This window comes from Watersipora subatra, chromosome 2 (genome assembly GCF_963576615.1).
Source record: "Watersipora subatra chromosome 2, tzWatSuba1.1, whole genome shotgun sequence".
Taxonomy (NCBI): domain Eukaryota; kingdom Metazoa; phylum Bryozoa; class Gymnolaemata; order Cheilostomatida; family Watersiporidae; genus Watersipora; species Watersipora subatra.
In genome coordinates, this window is record NC_088709.1 from 74,622,322 (window position 1) to 74,641,877 (window position 19,556).

The window sequence follows — 19,556 nt, forward strand, 5'->3', positions numbered from 1 at the left end:
GTAACAAAGAGATGAAGGAGACTCAGCTGTCACTCTTCCACAAGATCTCAGATTCACTTTCTATCACTGAAGGTTGTCTTCTATATGGCAACAGAGTAGTCATTCCTGTCAAGTTACAACAGGAAGTATTAAAGATCCTTCACCTTGGACACTTTGGAATGGAAAGAATGAAGAAGCTAGCTCGAACTGCTGTCTATTGGCCTCGCATTGACTCTGATATAGAGGAGACAAGCAGACAGTGCACTGCCTGTGCTGAACACCAGAAGCTTCCACAGAAGTATCCTATACATCCCTGGATGCTACCTGAGAAGCCATGGAGTCGTCTTCACTTAGATCATGCAGTGAACTTCATGGGCAGCCAATGGCTAGTGATGATAGATGCCTACTCAAAGTATCCATGCATACACAGGACGTCATCTACTTCTACCAGAGCTACCACAGACATCTTAGAGGAGATATTCGCACACTTTGGATACCCTCACACCATAGTCACTGACAATGCTACCAGCTTCACCTCAGGAGAGTTTCAGCAGTGGTGTCAAGAGAGAAGCATTGTTCACCTCACTGGAGCACCCTACCATCCAGCTACAAATGGCGCAGCTGAAAGACTAGTACAATCCTTCAAACAAGCCATGAAGAAATTGTCACTCTCACCTAAATCTGCACTACAACAGTTCCTGATGCACTATAGAAGGACACCACTTCCTACAGGATACTCTCCCAGTTAGCTGCTGAATGGAAGACAGATGAGATGCAAGATTGACACCCTATTGCCATCACCCGCACACATAGCACAGTTTCATCAATCCAGAGAAGTCAACCGATCGGCCGAAAAGACAGTTAGCAAGATACACAGCTACAATCTTGGAGCACCATGCTATGCCTTGTATCATGGACCTAGACGCAACAGACAACCTAGATAGGTTTCAGCCATTGTTACTAAGATATATGGAACTCGTAGTCTCAATGTCAAAGTGGTACCAAAGGGACCTACTTGGAGAAGACATGTTGAACAACTCAGACCAAGATACTCAACAGAAGAAGATCAAGACCCTGGAGATAAACCTGATATAACAGAGGAGACAAAACTGCAACTACCAGCCCCTACAACTGTAACAGAGCAACCTCCGTCTAGAAAAAGACCACGCAACCCTCGTCTACCTGATGGAGATGAGTATAGCAGAGACAAACCCCGAAGGTCTAAGAGAACTAGAAAGAACCTTTAGCTTAGTGAGGAGGTGTCATGCAAATGCCAAGTATTATTGGTACTTTGCCAACAAACATTATGCTTTTTAGCTAAAGCTTTATACAACCTAATATTATATAGTACTGTCTCATTATAGCTATTAATAATGCTTGTAGCTTTTTACAAAGCTTTTCTATGACCAAACATATAAATACTTGGGTTTTCTGTTATCAAATCAGTTGTCTCTGGAGTGTGCAATAAACCATTTCTCTAATTTAATACTCTATTTAATTGCTTCTGTGCAGAAACATAACACATATTTAGCTACATTCAGTGTGGTAGTCTTGTAACAACTGTTAGATTCTACAAATGATATTTCAATACAGTTGTTTGAAATTATTGAACCCTTGGCACTCAACTCCATAAGTAAGTATACTAAGCTTAATCAACAAGTTTGATTGTTAGGTTTTTGACGAGCTTAAGCACATTATTAGACGCTTTGAACTAGAAAAAATGCGAATCTACAGAACATGATAGATGACAAAACAGCAAATAACTGGATAAAAAAATTTAAACAAAGTTATAAAAAATATCTAACCTTTGTTTCACTCATCGGACACCCCAAAGAAAGTACCAATTGTATTAAAGAAATTGACTTCGCCATCTCCACAGTTATTTCAATATTTATATATCAGTCAAGGCCAACATCTACAAAAAGTGATGTGGCCTTACGAGCACAGCTTTAGTCGTTAAAGTTTACAGCAAGATGACTAACTTTTAGTTGTGATATGATTTTGGGGGATTACTACTGAAGGTTCTATCACTCTAGCCATGTTGAGATACCAAGCACATTGTATTACTTGTTTGAATGCAACCCAAGATGTTGGTTTGCCTCCATGTTGATCTATGTAAAAGATTTCATCTCTTTTTCCATTAGTCTTTTCTTTTGTTAGAATGTTTGATTGTCGAGTGTGGTTCAATTCTGTAATTCAGAAGATAGCTGAATTTTAAATTGATTATATCCAAACTACTACTGAATGTCGTTGCAATACGGTAAATTTATTGATTTGTTTTATCTTTCATCTTTTAAAGCAAAAACCAGGACATCAAGATGCATTGAAAAGTTAAGCGTTTGCAAACAATATTTTTTCAACTATAGATCAGCAAGGATCTTTAGTTGGTCCAACTTGCTTCTCTGAGTTAGATTTTGTACTACTATTATACAGGGTTTCACTGATTACATAAATATACCCAGACACAATATAGGGAAAAAAGAAAAATAACAGAATCGAAGTTCATGTATAAATCTCTCAGTTTAGAGTATGCTGTGAACATTTAAAAATAATACATAGCTCCTACATAGTTATTTTTTTTAATTGCAGCTCTTTTAAATTATAAATTTGCTTGCCTTTTTCTCAGATTCAAGTCACTCTACTTGTTCTTTTGATCGTGTAAGTTGCTTCCGAGTTGCTCATTGTTAAAATTCAATAGTTAGTTATCCGTTGTAAGCTCCATTCTCCTTATTTCCAGCTTTATCTTATCTTGCTCTTCTTATCTTCTAGGCGTTTATGACTCTTTTTTGGCTGTTCCCTAGTATCAGTACTCTAATTTCCCAATACTTTTCAAGTAAGCAAAGTTTTCTCTCTCCAACTATCGTAATATTTTCATTTTCCTGCTTAATCTCTATAAAACCTTTTTCATGCTGCAGCTATTAAAATGGTGCAATCAATCATAGTGGATGAGAGTCTATGTTAAAAACTTATTTCAACAACGCCATAGAATCTTTAACTCTCATTTAATGTTATATTCTATTATTCTATAAACAAAATGTTTTAAAGTAGAGTTCAACTCATTAAGCTGCTTTATGTGCTGCTTGCTGTGATTTTTCACCTTACATTTGAGTTAGTACAACTTCACCAAGTTCCTGCTGAGGCACCGTATAGCTGAGGCAGATAGCTGAAATTTCATTTATTATTGCTTGCAAAATTATTTTCTTATAAATTATAACATTTTCATGTTACAACACAATAAGTAAATTTATTGCGTTTTACTTTTTTTCTGTTAAAACAAAAATGACTACTAAGTTGCATGGGAAAATTGATTGTTGGAAAAACATGATTTCAACTATTGATCATCAAAGATAACTAGTCGGTCCTATCTGCTTTGCCAAGTTAAATTTTATACTACCTTAATATACAGGGTTTCACTGAAAACATAGATATACACAGTCACAATCTCTATTATATAAGTAAAGTAAAATAAACAGAATCAAAGCTTAAGTATCAACTGCTTAATTTAGAGTATGTTGTATGTAGGAAAAAGACCAACTGAAAAAGGCCAACTAGCAGAAGAAATAGAACAGATGCAAAAATCATATAGCTCTTAAATAGTTTGTTTTCAAGTCGCATTTTCTCTTAATTCACTTGCTCTTTCTCAGCTTCAAGTCGCTCTACTTGTCGGTTTTGTTCATGAAGGTTGATTTCAAATCGCATCTTTTCTGACTTTATTTGCTCTTTCTCAGCTGCAAGTCGCTCTACTTGTCGTTTTTGTTCATGAAAGTTGGTTTCAAGTCGCATCTTTTCTGACTTTATTTGCTCTTTCTCAGCTTCAAGTCGCTCTACTTGTCATTTTTGTTCATGACGGTTGGTTTCAAGTCGCATCTTTTCTGAATTTATTTGCTCTTTCTCAACTTCAAGTCGCTCTACTTGTCGTTTTTGTTCATGAAGGTTGGTTTCAAGTCGCATCTTTTCTGAATTTATTTGCTCTTTCTCAGCTTCAAGTCGCTCTACTTGTCGATTTTGTTCATGAAGGTTGGTTTCAAGTCGCATCTTTTTTGAATTTATTTGCTTTTTTTCAGCCGCAAGTTGCTCTACTTGTTGTTCTTTTTTATGAAGATTGATTTCAATTTGTCTAATCTCTGACTGAAATATCTGTTTCTTAGTTTTAAGCTCCTTAAACTTCATCTCTAGCTCTTTCTTATCACGCTCTAACTTATTTTTCTCATCTTCCAGGTGTTTACCGCTCTCTTTTTCTTGGCGATTTTTTGAAGCCAGTAATTTATTTTTACTAGTTTGTTGAAGTAAAGCGACTTCCTTCTGTTTTTCAATCTCAAGCTTTTCAACCTTATGCGTTTGCTCTGTAAGTTTTGTTTGGTGTTCCAACTCTAAAAGACAAATGATGTAATGATGTAAACTGGTTCATAAGAAATAAATAAACATAATCACTCAATGTGACTGTTAGCCTACAAAAGTTATAGAATTATTGAACTCTTGGCACTCAACTCCATAAGTAACTATACTATGCTTAATCAACAAGTTTGATTGTTAATGCTTTTTGACAAGCTTAAACACATTATTAGAAGCTTAGAAGTGGAAGAAAAGCAAATCTACAGAACGTGATAGATGAGAAAACAGCAAATAACTAACTAAAAACATTTAATCAAAGTTATAAAAAATATCTAACCTTTGTTTCACTTATCGGACACACAAAGAAAGTACCAATTTTATTAAAGAAATTGACTTTGCCATCTCTACAGTCACTTCAACATTTATATATCAATCAGAGCTAACGTCTACAAAAAAATGATGTGGCTTACGAACACAGCTTTAGTCGTTAAAGTTTACAGCAAGATGACTAGCTTTTAGTTGTGAATTGATTTTGGGGCTTTCTACTGAAGGTTCTATCACTCTAGCCATTTTGAGATACCAAGCACATTGTATTACTTGTTTGAATGCAAACCAAGATGTTAGTTTGCCTCCATGTTGATCTATGTAAAATATTTCATCTCTTTTTTCCATTAGTCTTTTCTTTTGTTATAAGAATGTTTGATTGTCGAGTGTTGTTCAATTCTGTAATTCACAAGATAGCTGAATTTTAAATTGATTTTATCTAAACTACTACTGAACGTTGTTGCAATACGGTACATTGATTGATTTTTTTTATCTTTCATCTTATAAAGCAAAAACCGGGACATCAGGTTGCATTGAAAAGTTGAGTGTTTACAAAAAATATTTTTTCAACTATAGATCAGCAAGGATCTTTAGTTGGTCCAACTTGCTTTTCTGAGTTAGATTTTGTACTACTATTATACAGGTTTTTACTGATTACATAAATATACCCAGACACAATTTCTACGCTAAAAGGAAGAAAGAAAAATAACAAAATCTAAGTTCATGTATGAATCGTTCAGTTTAGAGTATGCTGTAAACAGCTAAAACTATTACATAGCTCCTAAATAGTTATTTTTTTTAATTGCAGCTCTCTTAAATTATAAATTCGCTTGCCTTTTCTCAGATTCAAGTCGCTCTACTTGTTATTTTTGATCGTGTAAATTGCTTCCGAGTTGCTCAGTTTTAAAATTCAATAGCTGTTTATCGGTTGTAGGCTCCATATTTCTTATTTCCAAGTCTCTCCTAATCTGCAACAACTTTGTCTTCTTATCTACTAGGCATCTACGACTCTTTTTTGGCTGTTTTCTGAGGACACTCTATTTTCCCGATTCCTTTCGAGTAAGCAAAGTTTTCTCACTCCAACTATTTTAATCTTTTCAATTTCCTGCTTAATCTCCATGAAAACTTGTTCATACCGCAGCTCTAAAAATGTTGCAATCAATCATAATGGATGACAGTTTATGTTCGTAGGGCATATGATTGATAATCATCAGGGTTAACCAACAAAAGTTAGCGTAATGTGAGAGTAACAAACACTGAAGGTTTTAGGTTCATAGCTAGCCTAAATATCGTTTTAATTGCATGGACTACTAGTCAAATAAACGAGTTCCTTAAAAAACTTACTGAAAACTTGCCAATAGGTTGGTGGTTGTAATATTATGTAATGTACTTTCAGGATAGTCAACATCTTAAAAATATTTTGTGATATCAGTTCACTTTATATTAGTAATGCTCATTGTTATTTATTTGTATATATTATCAAAATGTTTTTATACGCAGCTTGAACTGTGATTGCCGGTCTTTGTTCAAAGCTCTTTACAACAATCTATCTTGTAATGCGGTTGTGAGAGAAGTGTTGAACAATACTTGGCTTTTGATTTATCGGGTTGCATTGCAAGGGGGATGTAGTACAAGCAGCATTTCCAGTATTGTCTGAAGCAGCAGCTCTAACTTCTCAAACAGTTGTTCCAACTAGTTCAAGAGACAATGGTTCCATGTCTTTACTATGAGCAGCATTATCAGTGTTGGCTAGAGCAGCAGCAGTTGTGCCAAAAGTACCATCAGCTGTTCCAACAGGCCCTCAAGATATTAAAAAGGCCAATGTTAGCTTAGTGCTTAGCTTTAACTTAGCAGTATTTTCATGCCAAAATCTTTGAACATATTTGACAGCGTTTTTGTCTGTTTGCCTAAAAAAGATAACTTTCTTGTATTATTGTGTTCATTTTTACATTTTATGCGTTGCCCATGTTTCTTAGTACAAGCCATTGTACTAAGAAACACGGTATGAGAAACACGGTATAATAAACAAAAGCCTTGTATGAATTTAAAGTAACCCTTTGGTGAGTGTCTCTAGTGATGAACCAATAATAGTATATGTACTTGTAAAGTTTTATAGAAGCTAGACTCTGGTTTAATTAAACACAGCTTTAGGTGATGCATCAATAATTACTACATTATGATCACATCACACCAGTAGAAAATGAGTTTAGTTACTATTTTTACACACTAGATTCAAGATAAAGAGTCCGAGTTGAGTATGGCAGTTTTTGGGTCTGCCAACGTTGCGAGTAGATTCACTGTTAGTGTTAATTGAACAGATTTAAGTGTAGATTGTTGTTTAATGATATTTATTTATTGTCAGAACTACCGTGAAGTCTTTGGTTTGCCATTCCAGCTTGCTGATATAACTGTTGTAACTTGCAAGTGCTAATACAGAGTAATAAGTTGTGACACCCTGTAAGGTTCTAAAAACACTGACAAGAAAGCTCAACTACAGAGTAACACCAATCGAGCCAACACCTGCCTCCATCAGCCAATGAACTAACCCAGCAACGCTAACCAACCCAAAGCATCAAGGACCACCAAATCGTTATCGCAGGTGTGACCCGTCAAACCTGCAATACAGTCTGTCCTTGGCTAAGGGCAGACTGTATAAACATGCAATAATATTTCACTTTTCGATGGAGGTCAATGAATCCAATGCCCAGCTCAGTGCAACAGTGTGCACACTTGAAAAAATTCTCTACAGAGATGCTCTAATGAAACTTTTAATATTCATCTCTTCACAACAGTTTTAAACAAGTTGTTAGATTAGTCCTTAATGACAATTCAATAAGAAATTCAAACTAAAGCCGCAGTTAATAAGACTGTTACTACTATCAGCCTGTTGTTATTTTCTCACATTACAGCTATAGTGATACAACCATAGCTCACTGGCTAGAGCATTAGCTTATGATCAGCAGGGTGGTGCCTTGAGTCACACTAATATCATTAGTTGTGTTATGAAAAGTTGTTAGCAATTGCAATTTGCTTCAGGCTATATATGTCTAGAATTTGCAAGCTCTGCTTTGAAAAGGTTTATAAACTTTCTCACAGGAGTCTCAGACAAAACCATATGTGAGTTTATTAAACAAATATTCACATAAAAGATAAGCAACAATAAGTCTAAATGGTTTCAAATTTATAAACAGCTAATTAATTAATTGCGTGTCTGATATTATTCTTGTACAATATCGGCATTTCAAAAAGTTCCTTTGATTTCTCTGAACCAGCTGGGACTACAAACATACTTTTGTCCCCTACTAGCTAGCCATTCGTACTTCAGTGCTAATCTCTTTCAGTTTTATGTATTGTTGAGTACAGCAGAATAGCTGAGCCCAAACATGTCTAACTAGTTGCCCTAGTCGAGTAACAGCACTGCCAAACAGACACATTCAGCACCAGTTGGCCAGCAAAGGCCGACTCAGCCTAGCAGGGCCAATAGAGACTACCGACTGACTTTACTGGGTTGAGCAAAGGAGGGACTAGCACGGTCGAGAGCGCGACAGACTAACCATCAAATGGTCAGGCCTGCCTTGGAAGAAAAAACGGTGATTCATCCACATAAAATGAAGTGTGAGAACCTAAGAAAGCAAAGCAAGAGAACGCCTCATTCTACACAAGAGATTATATGCACCCGTTCTTGACTGTGTCATGTATATTTATTTATAAATATATACTTCATACTTAAACAAAAAGGGCTTGTTATAAGTGGAGCAGTAAAGGTTCACATCGGTCCTTCATAGTACAAGGTTAACTAATGAAGTTTTACTGATAAAGACTCCCATCTCTATGTTAGGTTTATTTAATCAAATTGCGATCTGGACATTTAAATTTCTAAACAAAAATTTATGAACAAACAGTATTGTATATCTATATATAGAAATCTCAAAACTTGTGTGTGTGTTCGTGTGTAGTCCAGTTTGTCAAAATATAGCTATTAAAATACTGGAACAAAGATTTTTGACTATAAAAGTTTGATCTTATAACCTCCCATTCGCCAGGAAAATTCCTTAACAAATAATCTATGTGAAATTGGTTTATTCTTTGGGCACTATATGTCGCTATATGAATAAAAATATGCTACCACTCTTTATTATAGCGCAACATAAATTTATGCTTTTTTTCTCAGCTTTTATTAGTATGCTTACTCAGAGTATTCATTTGGCAATGTGCCAGGCTAATGATAGGTGGCAGGCAACTACATTACCCCTCACTGTTTATAAGCTGGTTTTTAATACCCGTGCAAAGTCGAGCACTTTGCTAGTTTGGTATACAGTTGGTATAGCGTTGGCTTTGAACTGCTTGAAAATATAAAACATTTGTTAATTGTTTAATAAACTCATTTTAAGAGAAAAACTGTTCTTGATAGCCATTGACTCACGTAAAAAAATTTGTTTGAAAAAATAGAAGAGAGAAGTGGTTGTTCGCATCTCAATGTGTTACCAAGCCAGCGTCGTCTATTAGAGTTGATAAATGAGTCGATAATAAATGCATGTTTGTTACAATTCTGATCTGAGTGAAAGATTTCATCTATGTTGCCTATTAGTCTTTGCTTCGGTTATAAGGATGTTTGATCAACGATTATTGTTCAATTCTGTAATTCACAAAATAGCTGAAATTTTATTTATGATTGCTTGCAAAATTAATTTCATGTAAATTATAACATTTTCATGTTACGATACAATAAGTAAATTTATTGCGTTTTACTTATTTTCTGTTAAAGCAAAAATGACGACTATATTGCATGGAAAAATTGAGGATTGGAAAAAACATGATTTCAACTGCTGATCATCAAGGATAACTAGTCGATCCTATCTGCTTTGCCAAGTTAAGTTTTATACACAGGTAAATATTTACATACATGTAAAAGATGAGCAACAAAATGTCAATAATGGTTTCAAATATATGAGCAGTGTACTGATTAATTGCTTGTTTGATATTAGTCATCTGCAATGTTGGCCTTCCAAAGAGTTCTATTAATATCTTTGAACCAGTTGGGTTTACAAACATACTTTTCTCCGCTATTAGCTAGCCATCCGCACTTCAGTGCTAATCCAATGTCGTTTTATGTATTGTTGATTGCAGCAGAATAGCTGCACTGCAGGCGTGTCAAACTAGTTCCTTTAGCCGAGAGACATGTTTGTTATGCTGAGGCACTATATAAGTGAATCAATTGATGATTTTGTTGATAGATTTTATCACGCAATTTACAAACAAATTCAATATGCACCAAGACTCACAAGTGGTTAAAAATTGTTTTTGAGCAGTAAAATGCGCTCATTGAAACTCAAATAAATAGGTTACTTGGTTTTTACTACTGACTTTACATTAATTTAATTGAAGAGTCATCAAGTGCTTGCTGAAACACTCTGTAAAATGAATCAATTAATGTTGTTATTGATAGATTTTACTACTCAGCTTACAGTCAAATTCAATCTGAACCTTGTGTCGATGGTATGTAAACATTGTATGTGAGTAATAGAGGGTATTTATATAATTAGCTACATCCAGTGTTGTGGTCGGGTAACAACTGTTAAAATTTACAAATTATAATTCAATACAATTATTTGAAATTATTGAACCCTTGGCACTCAACTCCATAGCTAATTTCACTAAGCTTAATCAACAAGCTTGATTGTTTAAGATTTTTGACGAGCTTAAGCTCATAATTAGAAGCTTAGAACTAGAAAAAAAGCAAATCTACAGAACGTGATAGATGAGAAAACAGCAAATAACTAACTAAAAAAATTTAAACAAAGTTATAAAAAATATCTAACCTTTGTTTCACTTATCGAACACCCCCAAAAAAATACCAATTTTATTAAAGAAATTGACTTTGCCATCTCTACAGTTATTTCAACATTTATATATCAGTCAAAGCTAACGTCCACCAAAAAATTATGTGGCCTTACGAACACAGCTTTAGTCGTTAAAGTTTACAGCAAGATGACTAACTTTTAGTTGTGAATTGATTTTGGGGGCTACTAAGGTTCTACTGAAGGTTCTATCACTCTAGCCATGTTGAGATACCAAGCACATTGTATTACTTGTTTGAATGCAACCCAAGATATTGGTTTGCCTCCATGTTGATCTATGTAAAAGATTTCATCTCTTTTTCCATTAGTCTTTACTTTTGTTAGAACGTTTGATTGTCGAGCGTTGTTCAATTTTCTAATTCACAAGATTGCTGAATTTTAAATTGATTTTATCCAAACTACTACTGAACGCTGTTGCAATACGGTAAATTTATTGATTTTTTTATCTTTCATCTTTTAAAGCAAAAACGAAGACATCAAGTTGCATTGAAAATTTGAGTGTTTACAAAAAATACTTTTCAACTATAGATTAGCAAGGATCTTTGGTTGGTCCAACTTGCTTTTCTGAGTTAGATTTTGTACTACTATTATACAGGGTTTCACTGATTAAATAAATATACACAGACACAATTTCTACGCCAAAGGGAAGAAAGAAAAATAACAGAATCGAAGTTCATGTATATGAATCGCTCAGTGTAGAGTACGCCGTTAACAGCTAAAAATATTACACAGCTTCTAAATAGTTATTTTTCTAATTGCAGCTCTCTTAAATTATAAATTTGCTTGCCTTTTCTCAGATTCAAGTCGCTCTACTTGTTATTTTAATCGTGTAAGTTGCTTTCGAGTGGCTCATTTTCAAAATTCAATAGCTGTTTATCGGTTGTAGGCTCCATACTCCTTATTTCCAAGTCCCTCTTATTCTGCTCTAACTTACTTTTCTCATTTTCCAGGCATCTACGACTCTTTTTGACTGTTCTCTGAGGTCAGATACTCTATTTTCTGGATACCTTTCAAGTAAGCAAAGTTTTTTCTTTCCAGCTATTTTAATCTTTTCATTTTTCTGCTTAATCTCAATAAAAGTTTGCTCATACCGCAGCTCTAAAAATGTTGCAATCAATCATATTGGATTACAGTATATGTACATAGGGCGTATGATTGCTAATCATCAGGGTTAACCAACAAAAGTTAGCGTAATGTTAGAGTAACAAACACTGAAGGTTTTAGGTCCATAGCTAGCCTAAATATCGTTTTAATTGCAAGGACTACTAGTCAAATAAACGAGTTCTTTAAAGAACTTACTGAAAACTTCTAATAGGATGGTTGTTGTAATATTATGTGATGTAATTTCAGGATAGTCAACATCTTAACACTATTTTGTGATATCAATTCACCTTATATTAGTAATGCTCATTCTTATTTATTTGTATTATCAAAATGTTTTTATACGCAGCTTGAACTGTGATTGCCGGTCTTTGTTCAAAGCTCTTTACAACAATCTATCTTGTAATGCGGTTGTGAGAGAATTGTTGAACAGTACTCGCCTTTTGATTTATTGGGTTGCATTGCAAGGGGGATGTAGCACAAGTAGCATTTGCAGTATTGTCTGAAGCAGCAGCTCTAACTTCTCAAAGAGTTGTTCCAACGACTGCAAGAGACAATGGTTTCATGTCTTTACTATGAGCAGCATTATCAGTGTTGGCTAAAGCAGCAGCAGCTGCAGTTGTGCCAAAAGTACCATCAGCTGTTCCAACCAGTGCTAGACACATTAAAAAAGCCAATGTTAGCTTAGTGCTTAGCTTTAACTTAGCAGTATTTTAATGCCAAAATCTTTGTACATATTTTACTGTGTTTTCGTGTGTTTGCCTAAAAAAGATAACTTTCTTGTATTATTGTGTTCAATTTTACATTTTATGCGTTGCCCATGTTTCTTAGTACAAGCCATTGTACTAAAAAACACGGTATGAGAAACACGGTATAATAAACATAAGGCTAGTATGAGCTTAAATTAACCCTTTGGTGAGTGTCTTTAGTGATGATCCAATACATATTATATGTACTTGTAAAGTTTTATAGAAACCAGACTCTGGTTTAATTACACACAGTTTTAGGTAATGCATCAATAATTACTACATTATGATCACATCACACCAGTAAAAAATGAGTTTAGTTACTATTTTTACACACTAGATTCAAGAAAGAGAGACCGAGTTGAGTATGGCAGTTTTCGGGTCTGCCAGCAACCCAGGCAAGCGAGAATGGTGTGATTAGATTCACTGCTAGTGGTAATTAACAGATGTACGTGTAGATTGTTGTTTAATGATATTTATTTATTGTCCGGAACTACCGTGAAGTCTTTCGTTTGCCATTCCAGCTTGCTGATATAACTGTTGTAACTTTAAAGTGCTAATACAGAGTAATAAGTTGTGACACCCTGTAAGTTTCTAAAAAGACTGACCAAGAAATCTCAACTACAGGGTACGACCAATCGAGCCACCATCTGCCGCCATCAGCCAATGAACTAACCCAGCAACGCTAACCAACCAAAAGCATCAAAGACCACCAAATCGTTATCACAGGTGTGACCCGGTCAAACCTGTGATACAGTCTGTCCTTGGCTAAGGGCAGACTGTATAAACATGCAATTATATTTCACTTTTTGATGGAGGTTAACGAATCCAATGCCCAGCTCAGTGCAACAATGTGCACGCTTGAAAAAATTCTCTACAGAGATGCTCTAATGAATCTTTTAATATTCATCTCTTCACAACAGTTTTAAACAAGTTGTTAGGTTAGTCCTTAATGACAATTCAATAAGAAATTCAAACTAAAGCCGCAGTTAATAAGACTGTTACTACTATCAGCCGTTGTTTTTTTCTCACAACAAAGTCAAAGTAATACAACCATAGCTCACTGGCTAGAGCATTAGCTTATGATCAGCAGGGTGGTGCCTTGAGTCACACTAATATCATTAGTTGTGTTATGAAAAGTTGTTAGCAATTGCAATTTGCTTCAGACTATATAAGTCTAGAATTTGCAAGCTCTGCTTTGAAAAGGTTTATAAACTTTCTCACAGGAGTCTCAGACAAAACCATATGTGAGTTTATTAAACAAATATTCACATAAAAGATAAGCAACAATAAGTCTAAATGGTTTCAAATGTATAAACAGCTAATTAATTAATTGCGTGTCTGATATTATTCTTGTACAATATCGGCATTTCAAAAAGTTCCTTTGATTTCTCTGAACCAGCTGGGACTACAAACATACTTTTGTTTCCTACTAGCTAGCCATTCGTACTTCAGTGCTAATCTCTTTCAGTTTTATGTATTGTGGATTGCAGCAGAATAGCTGAGCCCCAAACATGTCTAACTAGTTCCCCTAGTCGAGTAACAGTATACTGACAAACAGCCACATGAAGCACCAGTTGGCCAGCAAAGGCCGACTCAGCCTAGCAGGGCCAATAGAGACTACCGACTGACTTTACTGGGTTGAGCAAAGGAGGGACTAGCACGGTCGAGAGTGCGACAGACTAACCATCAAATGGTCAGGCCAGCCTTGGAAAAAAAAACGGTGCTTCATCCACATAAAATGAAGTGTGAGAACCTAAGAAAGCAAAGCAAGAGAACGCCTCATTCTACACAAGAGATTATATGCACCCGTTCTTGACTGTGTCATGTATATTTATTTATAAATATATACTTCATACTTAAACAAAAAGGGCTTGTTATAAGTGGAGCAGTAAAGGTTCACATCGGTCCTTCATAGTACAAGGTTAACTAATGAAGTTTTACTGATAAAGACTCCCATCTCTATGTTAGATTTCCTAAATCAATTTGCGATGTGGACATTTAAATTTCTAAACAAAAATTTATGAACAAACAGTATCGTATATCTATATATAGAAATCTCAAAACTTGTGTGTGTGTTCGTGTGTAGTCCAGTTTGTCAAAATATAGCTATTAAAATATTGGAACAAAGATTTTTGACTATAAAAGTTTGATCTTATAACCTCTCATTCGCCAGGAAAATTCCTTAACAAATAATCTATGTGAAATTGGTTGATTGAAATTGGTTTATTCTTCGGGCGCTATATGTCGCTATATGAATAAAAATATTCTACCACTATTTATTATAGCGCAACATAAGTTTATGCTTTGTCTTTCAGCTTTTATTAGTAAGCTTACTCAGAGTATTCATTTGGCAATGTGCCAGGCTAATGGTAGGTGGCAGGCAACTACATTACCACTCACTGTTTATAAGCTGGTTTTTAATACCCGTTCAAAGTCGAGCACTTTGCTAGTTTGGTATACAGTTGGTATAGCGTTGGCTTTGAACTGCTTGAAAATATAAAACATTTGTTAATTGTTTAATAAACTCATTTTGAGAGAAAAACTGTTCTTGATAGCCATTGATTCACGTAAAAAAATTTGTTTGAAAAAGTAGAAGAGAGAAGTGGTTGTTCGCATCTCAATGTGTTACCAAGCCAGCATCGTCTATTAGAGTTGATAAATGAGTCGATAATAAATGCATGTTTGTTACAATTCTGATCTGAGTGAAAGATTTCATCTATGTTGCCTATTAGTCTTTGCTTCGGTTATAAGGATGTTTGATCAACGATTATTGTTCAATTCTGTAATTCACAAGATAGCTGAAATTTTATTTATGATTGCTTGCAAAATTAATTTCATGTAAATTATAACATTTTCATGTTACGATACAATAAGTAAATTTATTGCGTTTTACTTTTTTCTGTTAAAAAAAAATGACGACTATGTTGCATGAAAAAATTGAGGATTGGAAAAAACATGATTTCAACTGCTGATCATCAAGGATAACTAGTCGGTCCTATCTACTTTGCCAAGTTAAATTTTATACACAGTTAAATATTTACATACATGTAAAAGATGAGCAACAAAAAGTCAGTAATGGTTTCAAATAGATGAACAGTGTACTAGTTAATTGTAGACGTGTCAAACTAGTTCCTTTAGTCGAGAGACATGTTTGTTACGCTGAGGCAACATATAAGTGAATCAATTGATGATTTTGTTGATAGATTTTATCACGTAACTTATAAACAAATTCAATATGCACCAAGACTCACAAGTGTGTAAAAATTGTTTTGAGCAGTAAATATTTGAGTTAATAAGTGAGTCGATAATAAATGCGTGTTTGTTACCATTCTGATCTGAGTAAAGGATTTCATCTATTATTGTATTAGTAAAATGAATCAGTTAATGTTGTTAATTATTGAACTCTTGGCACTCAACTCCATAGCTAATTTCACTAAGCTTAATCAACAAGCTTGATTGTTTAAGCTTTTTGACAAGCTTGAACTCATAATTAGAAGCTTTGAACTAGAAAAAAAGCAAATCTACAGACCATGATAGATGAGAAAACAGCAAATAACTAACTAAAAAAATCTAAACAAAGTTATAAAGAATATTTAACCCTTGTTTCACTTATCGGACACCCCCAAAAAAATACCAATTTTATTAAAGAAATTGACTTTGCCATCTCTACAGTTATTTCAACATTTATATATCAGTCAAAGCTAACGTCCACCAAAAAATTATGTGGCCATACGAACACAGCTTTAGTCGTTAAAGTTTACAGCAAGATGACTAACTTTTAGTTGTGAATTGATTTTGGGGGCTACTAAGGTTCTACTGAAGGTTCTATCACTCTAGCCATGTTGAGATACCAGGCACATTGTATTACTTGTTTGAATGCAACTCAAGATATTGGTTTGCTTCCATGTTGATCTATGTAAAATATTTCATCTCTCTTTCCATTAGTCTTTTCTTTAGTTATAAGAATGTTTGATTGTCGAGTGTGGTTCAATTCTGTAATTCACAAGATAGCTGAGTTTTAAATTGATTTTATCTAAACTGCTACTGAACGTTGTTGCAATACGGTAAATTTATTGATATTTAGCTTTCTTCTTTCAAAGCAAAAACGACGACATCAAGTTGCATTGAAAATTTGAGTGTTTACAAAAAATACTTTTCAACTATAGATTAGCAAGGATCTTTGGTTGGTCCAACTTGCTTTTCTGAGTTAGATTTTGTACTACTATTATACAGGGTTTCACTGATTAAATAAATATACACAGACACAATTTCTACGCTATAGGGAAGAAAGAAAAATAACAGAGTCGAAGTTCATGTACGAATCGCTCATTGTAGAGTACGCCGTTGATAGCTAAAAATATTACATAGCTCCTAAATAGTTATTTTTTCTAATTGCAGCTTTCTTAAATTATAAATTTGCTTGCCTTTTCTCAGATTAAAGTCGCTTTACTTGTTATTTTAGTCGTGCAAGTTGCTTTTGAGTGGCTCATTTTCAAAATTCAATAGCTGTTTATCGGTTGTAGGCTCCATACTCCTTATTTCCAAGTCCCTCTTATTCTGCTCTAACTTACTTTTCTCATTTTCCAGGCATCTACGACTCTTTTTGACTGTTCTCTGAGGTCAGATACTCTATTTTCCGGATACCTTTCAAGTAAGCAAAGTTTTCTCTCTCCAGCTATTTTAATCTTTTCATTTTCCTGCTTAATCTCAATAAAAACTTGCTCATACCGCAGCTCTAAAAATGTTGCAGTCAATCATATTCGATTACAGTATATGTACATAGGGCGTATGATGGCTAATCATCAGGGTTAATTAACAAAAGTTAGCGTAATGTTAGAGTAACAAACACTGAAGGTTTTAGGTCCATAGCTAGCCTAAATATCGTTTTAATTGCAAGGACTACTAGTCAAATAAACGAGTTCTTTAAAGAACTTACTGGAAACTTCTAATAGGATGGTTGTTGTAATATTATGTGATGTAATTTCAGGATAGTCAACATCTTAACACTATTTTGTGATATCAATTCACCTTATATTAGTAATGCTCATTCTTATTTATTTGTATTATCAAAATGTTTTTATACGCAGCTTGAACTGTGATTGCCGGTCTTTGTTAAAAGCTCTTTACAACTATCTAGCTTGTAATGCGGTTGTGAGAGAATTGTTGAACAGTACTCGCCTTTTGATCTATTGGGTTGCATTGCAAGGGGGGATGTAGCACAAGTAGCATTTGCAGTATTGTCTGAAGCAGCAGCTCTAACTTCTCAAACAGTTGTTCCAACGAGTGCAAGAGACAATGGTTCCATGTCTTTACTATGAGCACCATTATCAGTGTTGGCTAAAGCAGCAGCAGCAGCAGCTGCAGTTGTGCCAAAAGTACCATCAGCTGTTCCAACCAGTGCTAGAAACATTAAACAAGCCAATGTTAGCTTAGTGCTTAGCTTTAACTTAGCAGTATTTTAATGCCAAAATCTTTGTACATATTTTACTGTGTTTTCGTGTGTTTGCCTAAAAAAGATAACTTTCTTGTATTATTGTGTTCAATTTTACATTTTATGCGTTGCCCATGTTTCTTAGTACAAGCCATTGTACTAAAAAACACGGTATGAGAAACACGGTATAATAAACATAAGGCTAGTATGAGCTTAAATTAACCCTTTGGTGAGTGTCTTTAGTGATGATCCAATACATATTATATGTACTTGTAAAGTTTTATAGAAACCAGACTCTGGTTTAATTACACACAGTTTTAGGTAATGCATCAATAATTACTACATTATGATCACATCACACCAGTAAAAAATGAGTTTAGTTACTATTTTTACACACTAGATTCAAGAAAGAGAGACCGAGTTGAGTATGGCAGTTTTCGGGTCTGCCAGCAACCCAGGCAAGCGAGAATGGTGTGATTAGATTCACTGCTAGTGGTAATAAACAGATGTACGTGTAGATTGTTGTTTAATGATATTTATTTATTGTCCGGAACTACCGTGAAGTCTTTGGTTTGCCATTCCAGCTTGCTGATATAACTGTTGTAACTTTAAAGTGCTAATACAGAGTAATAAGTTGTGACACCCTGTAAGTTTCTAAAAAGACTGACCAAGAAATCTCAACTACAGGGTACGACCAATCGAGCCACCATCTGCCGCTATCAGCCAATGAACTAACCAAGCAACGCTAACCAACCCAAAGCATCAAGGACCACCAAATCGTTATCGCAGGTGTGACCCGGTCAGACCTGTGATACAGTCTGTCCTTGGCTAAGGGCAGACTGTATAAACATGCAATTATATTTCACTTTTGGATGGAGGTTAACGAATCCAATGCCCAGCTCAGTGCAACAGTGTGCACACTAGAAGAAATTCTCTACAGAGATGCTCTAATGAAACTTTTAATATTCATCTCTTCACAACAGTTTTAAACAAGTTGTTAGATTAGTCCTTAAGGACAATTCAATAAGAAATTCAAACTAAAGCCGCCGTTAATAAGCCTGTTACTACTATCAGCCTGTTGTTATTTTCTCACATTACAGCTATAGTGATACAACCATAGCTCACTGGCTAGAGCATTAGCTTATGATCAGCAGGGTGGTGCCTTGAGTCACACTAATATCATTAGTTGTGTTATGAAAAGTTGTTAGCAATTGCAATTTGCTTCAGACTATATAAGTCTAGAATTTGCAAGCTCTGCTTTGAAAAGGTTTATAAACTTTCTCACAGGAGTCTCAGACAAAACCATATGTGAGTTTATTAAACAAATATTCACATAAAAGATAAGCAACAATAAGTCTAAATGGTTTCAAATGTATAAACAGCTAATTAATTAATTGCGTGTCTGATATTATTCTTGTACAATATCGGCATTTCAAAAAGTTCCTTTGATTTCTCTGAACCAGCTGGGACTACAAACATACTTTTGTTTCCTACTAGCTAGCCATTCGTACTTCAGTGCTAATCTCTTTCAGTTTTATGTATTGTGGATTGCAGCAGAATAGCTGAGCCCCAAACATGTCTAACTAGTTCCCCTAGTCGAGTAACAGTATACTGACAAACAGCCACATGAAGCACCAGTTGGCCAGCAAAGGCCGACTCAGCCTAGCAGGGCCAATAGAGACTACCGTCTGACTTTACTGGGTTGAGCAAAGGAGGGACTAGCACGGTCGAGAGTGCGACAGACTAACCATCAAATGGTCAGGCCAGCCTTGGAAAAAAAAA

The 19,556-nt window shown here is 34.9% G+C and overlaps 1 protein-coding gene across 1 annotated transcript; it reads right to left on the minus strand.

Moving 5' to 3' along the window:
• Positions 1 to 3,810: 3,810 nt before the first annotated feature.
• On the minus strand, positions 3,811 to 17,668 carry LOC137388557 (myosin heavy chain, embryonic smooth muscle isoform-like). The gene is made up of 2 exons (XM_068075040.1): positions 17,518 to 17,668; positions 3,811 to 4,349 (listed from the first exon to the last, which is right to left on the minus strand). Exons 1-2 carry the CDS (start codon positions 17,666 to 17,668, stop codon positions 3,811 to 3,813), a joined length of 690 nt encoding a protein of 229 aa, XP_067931141.1.
• Between the last annotated feature and the right edge of the window lie 1,888 nt (positions 17,669 to 19,556).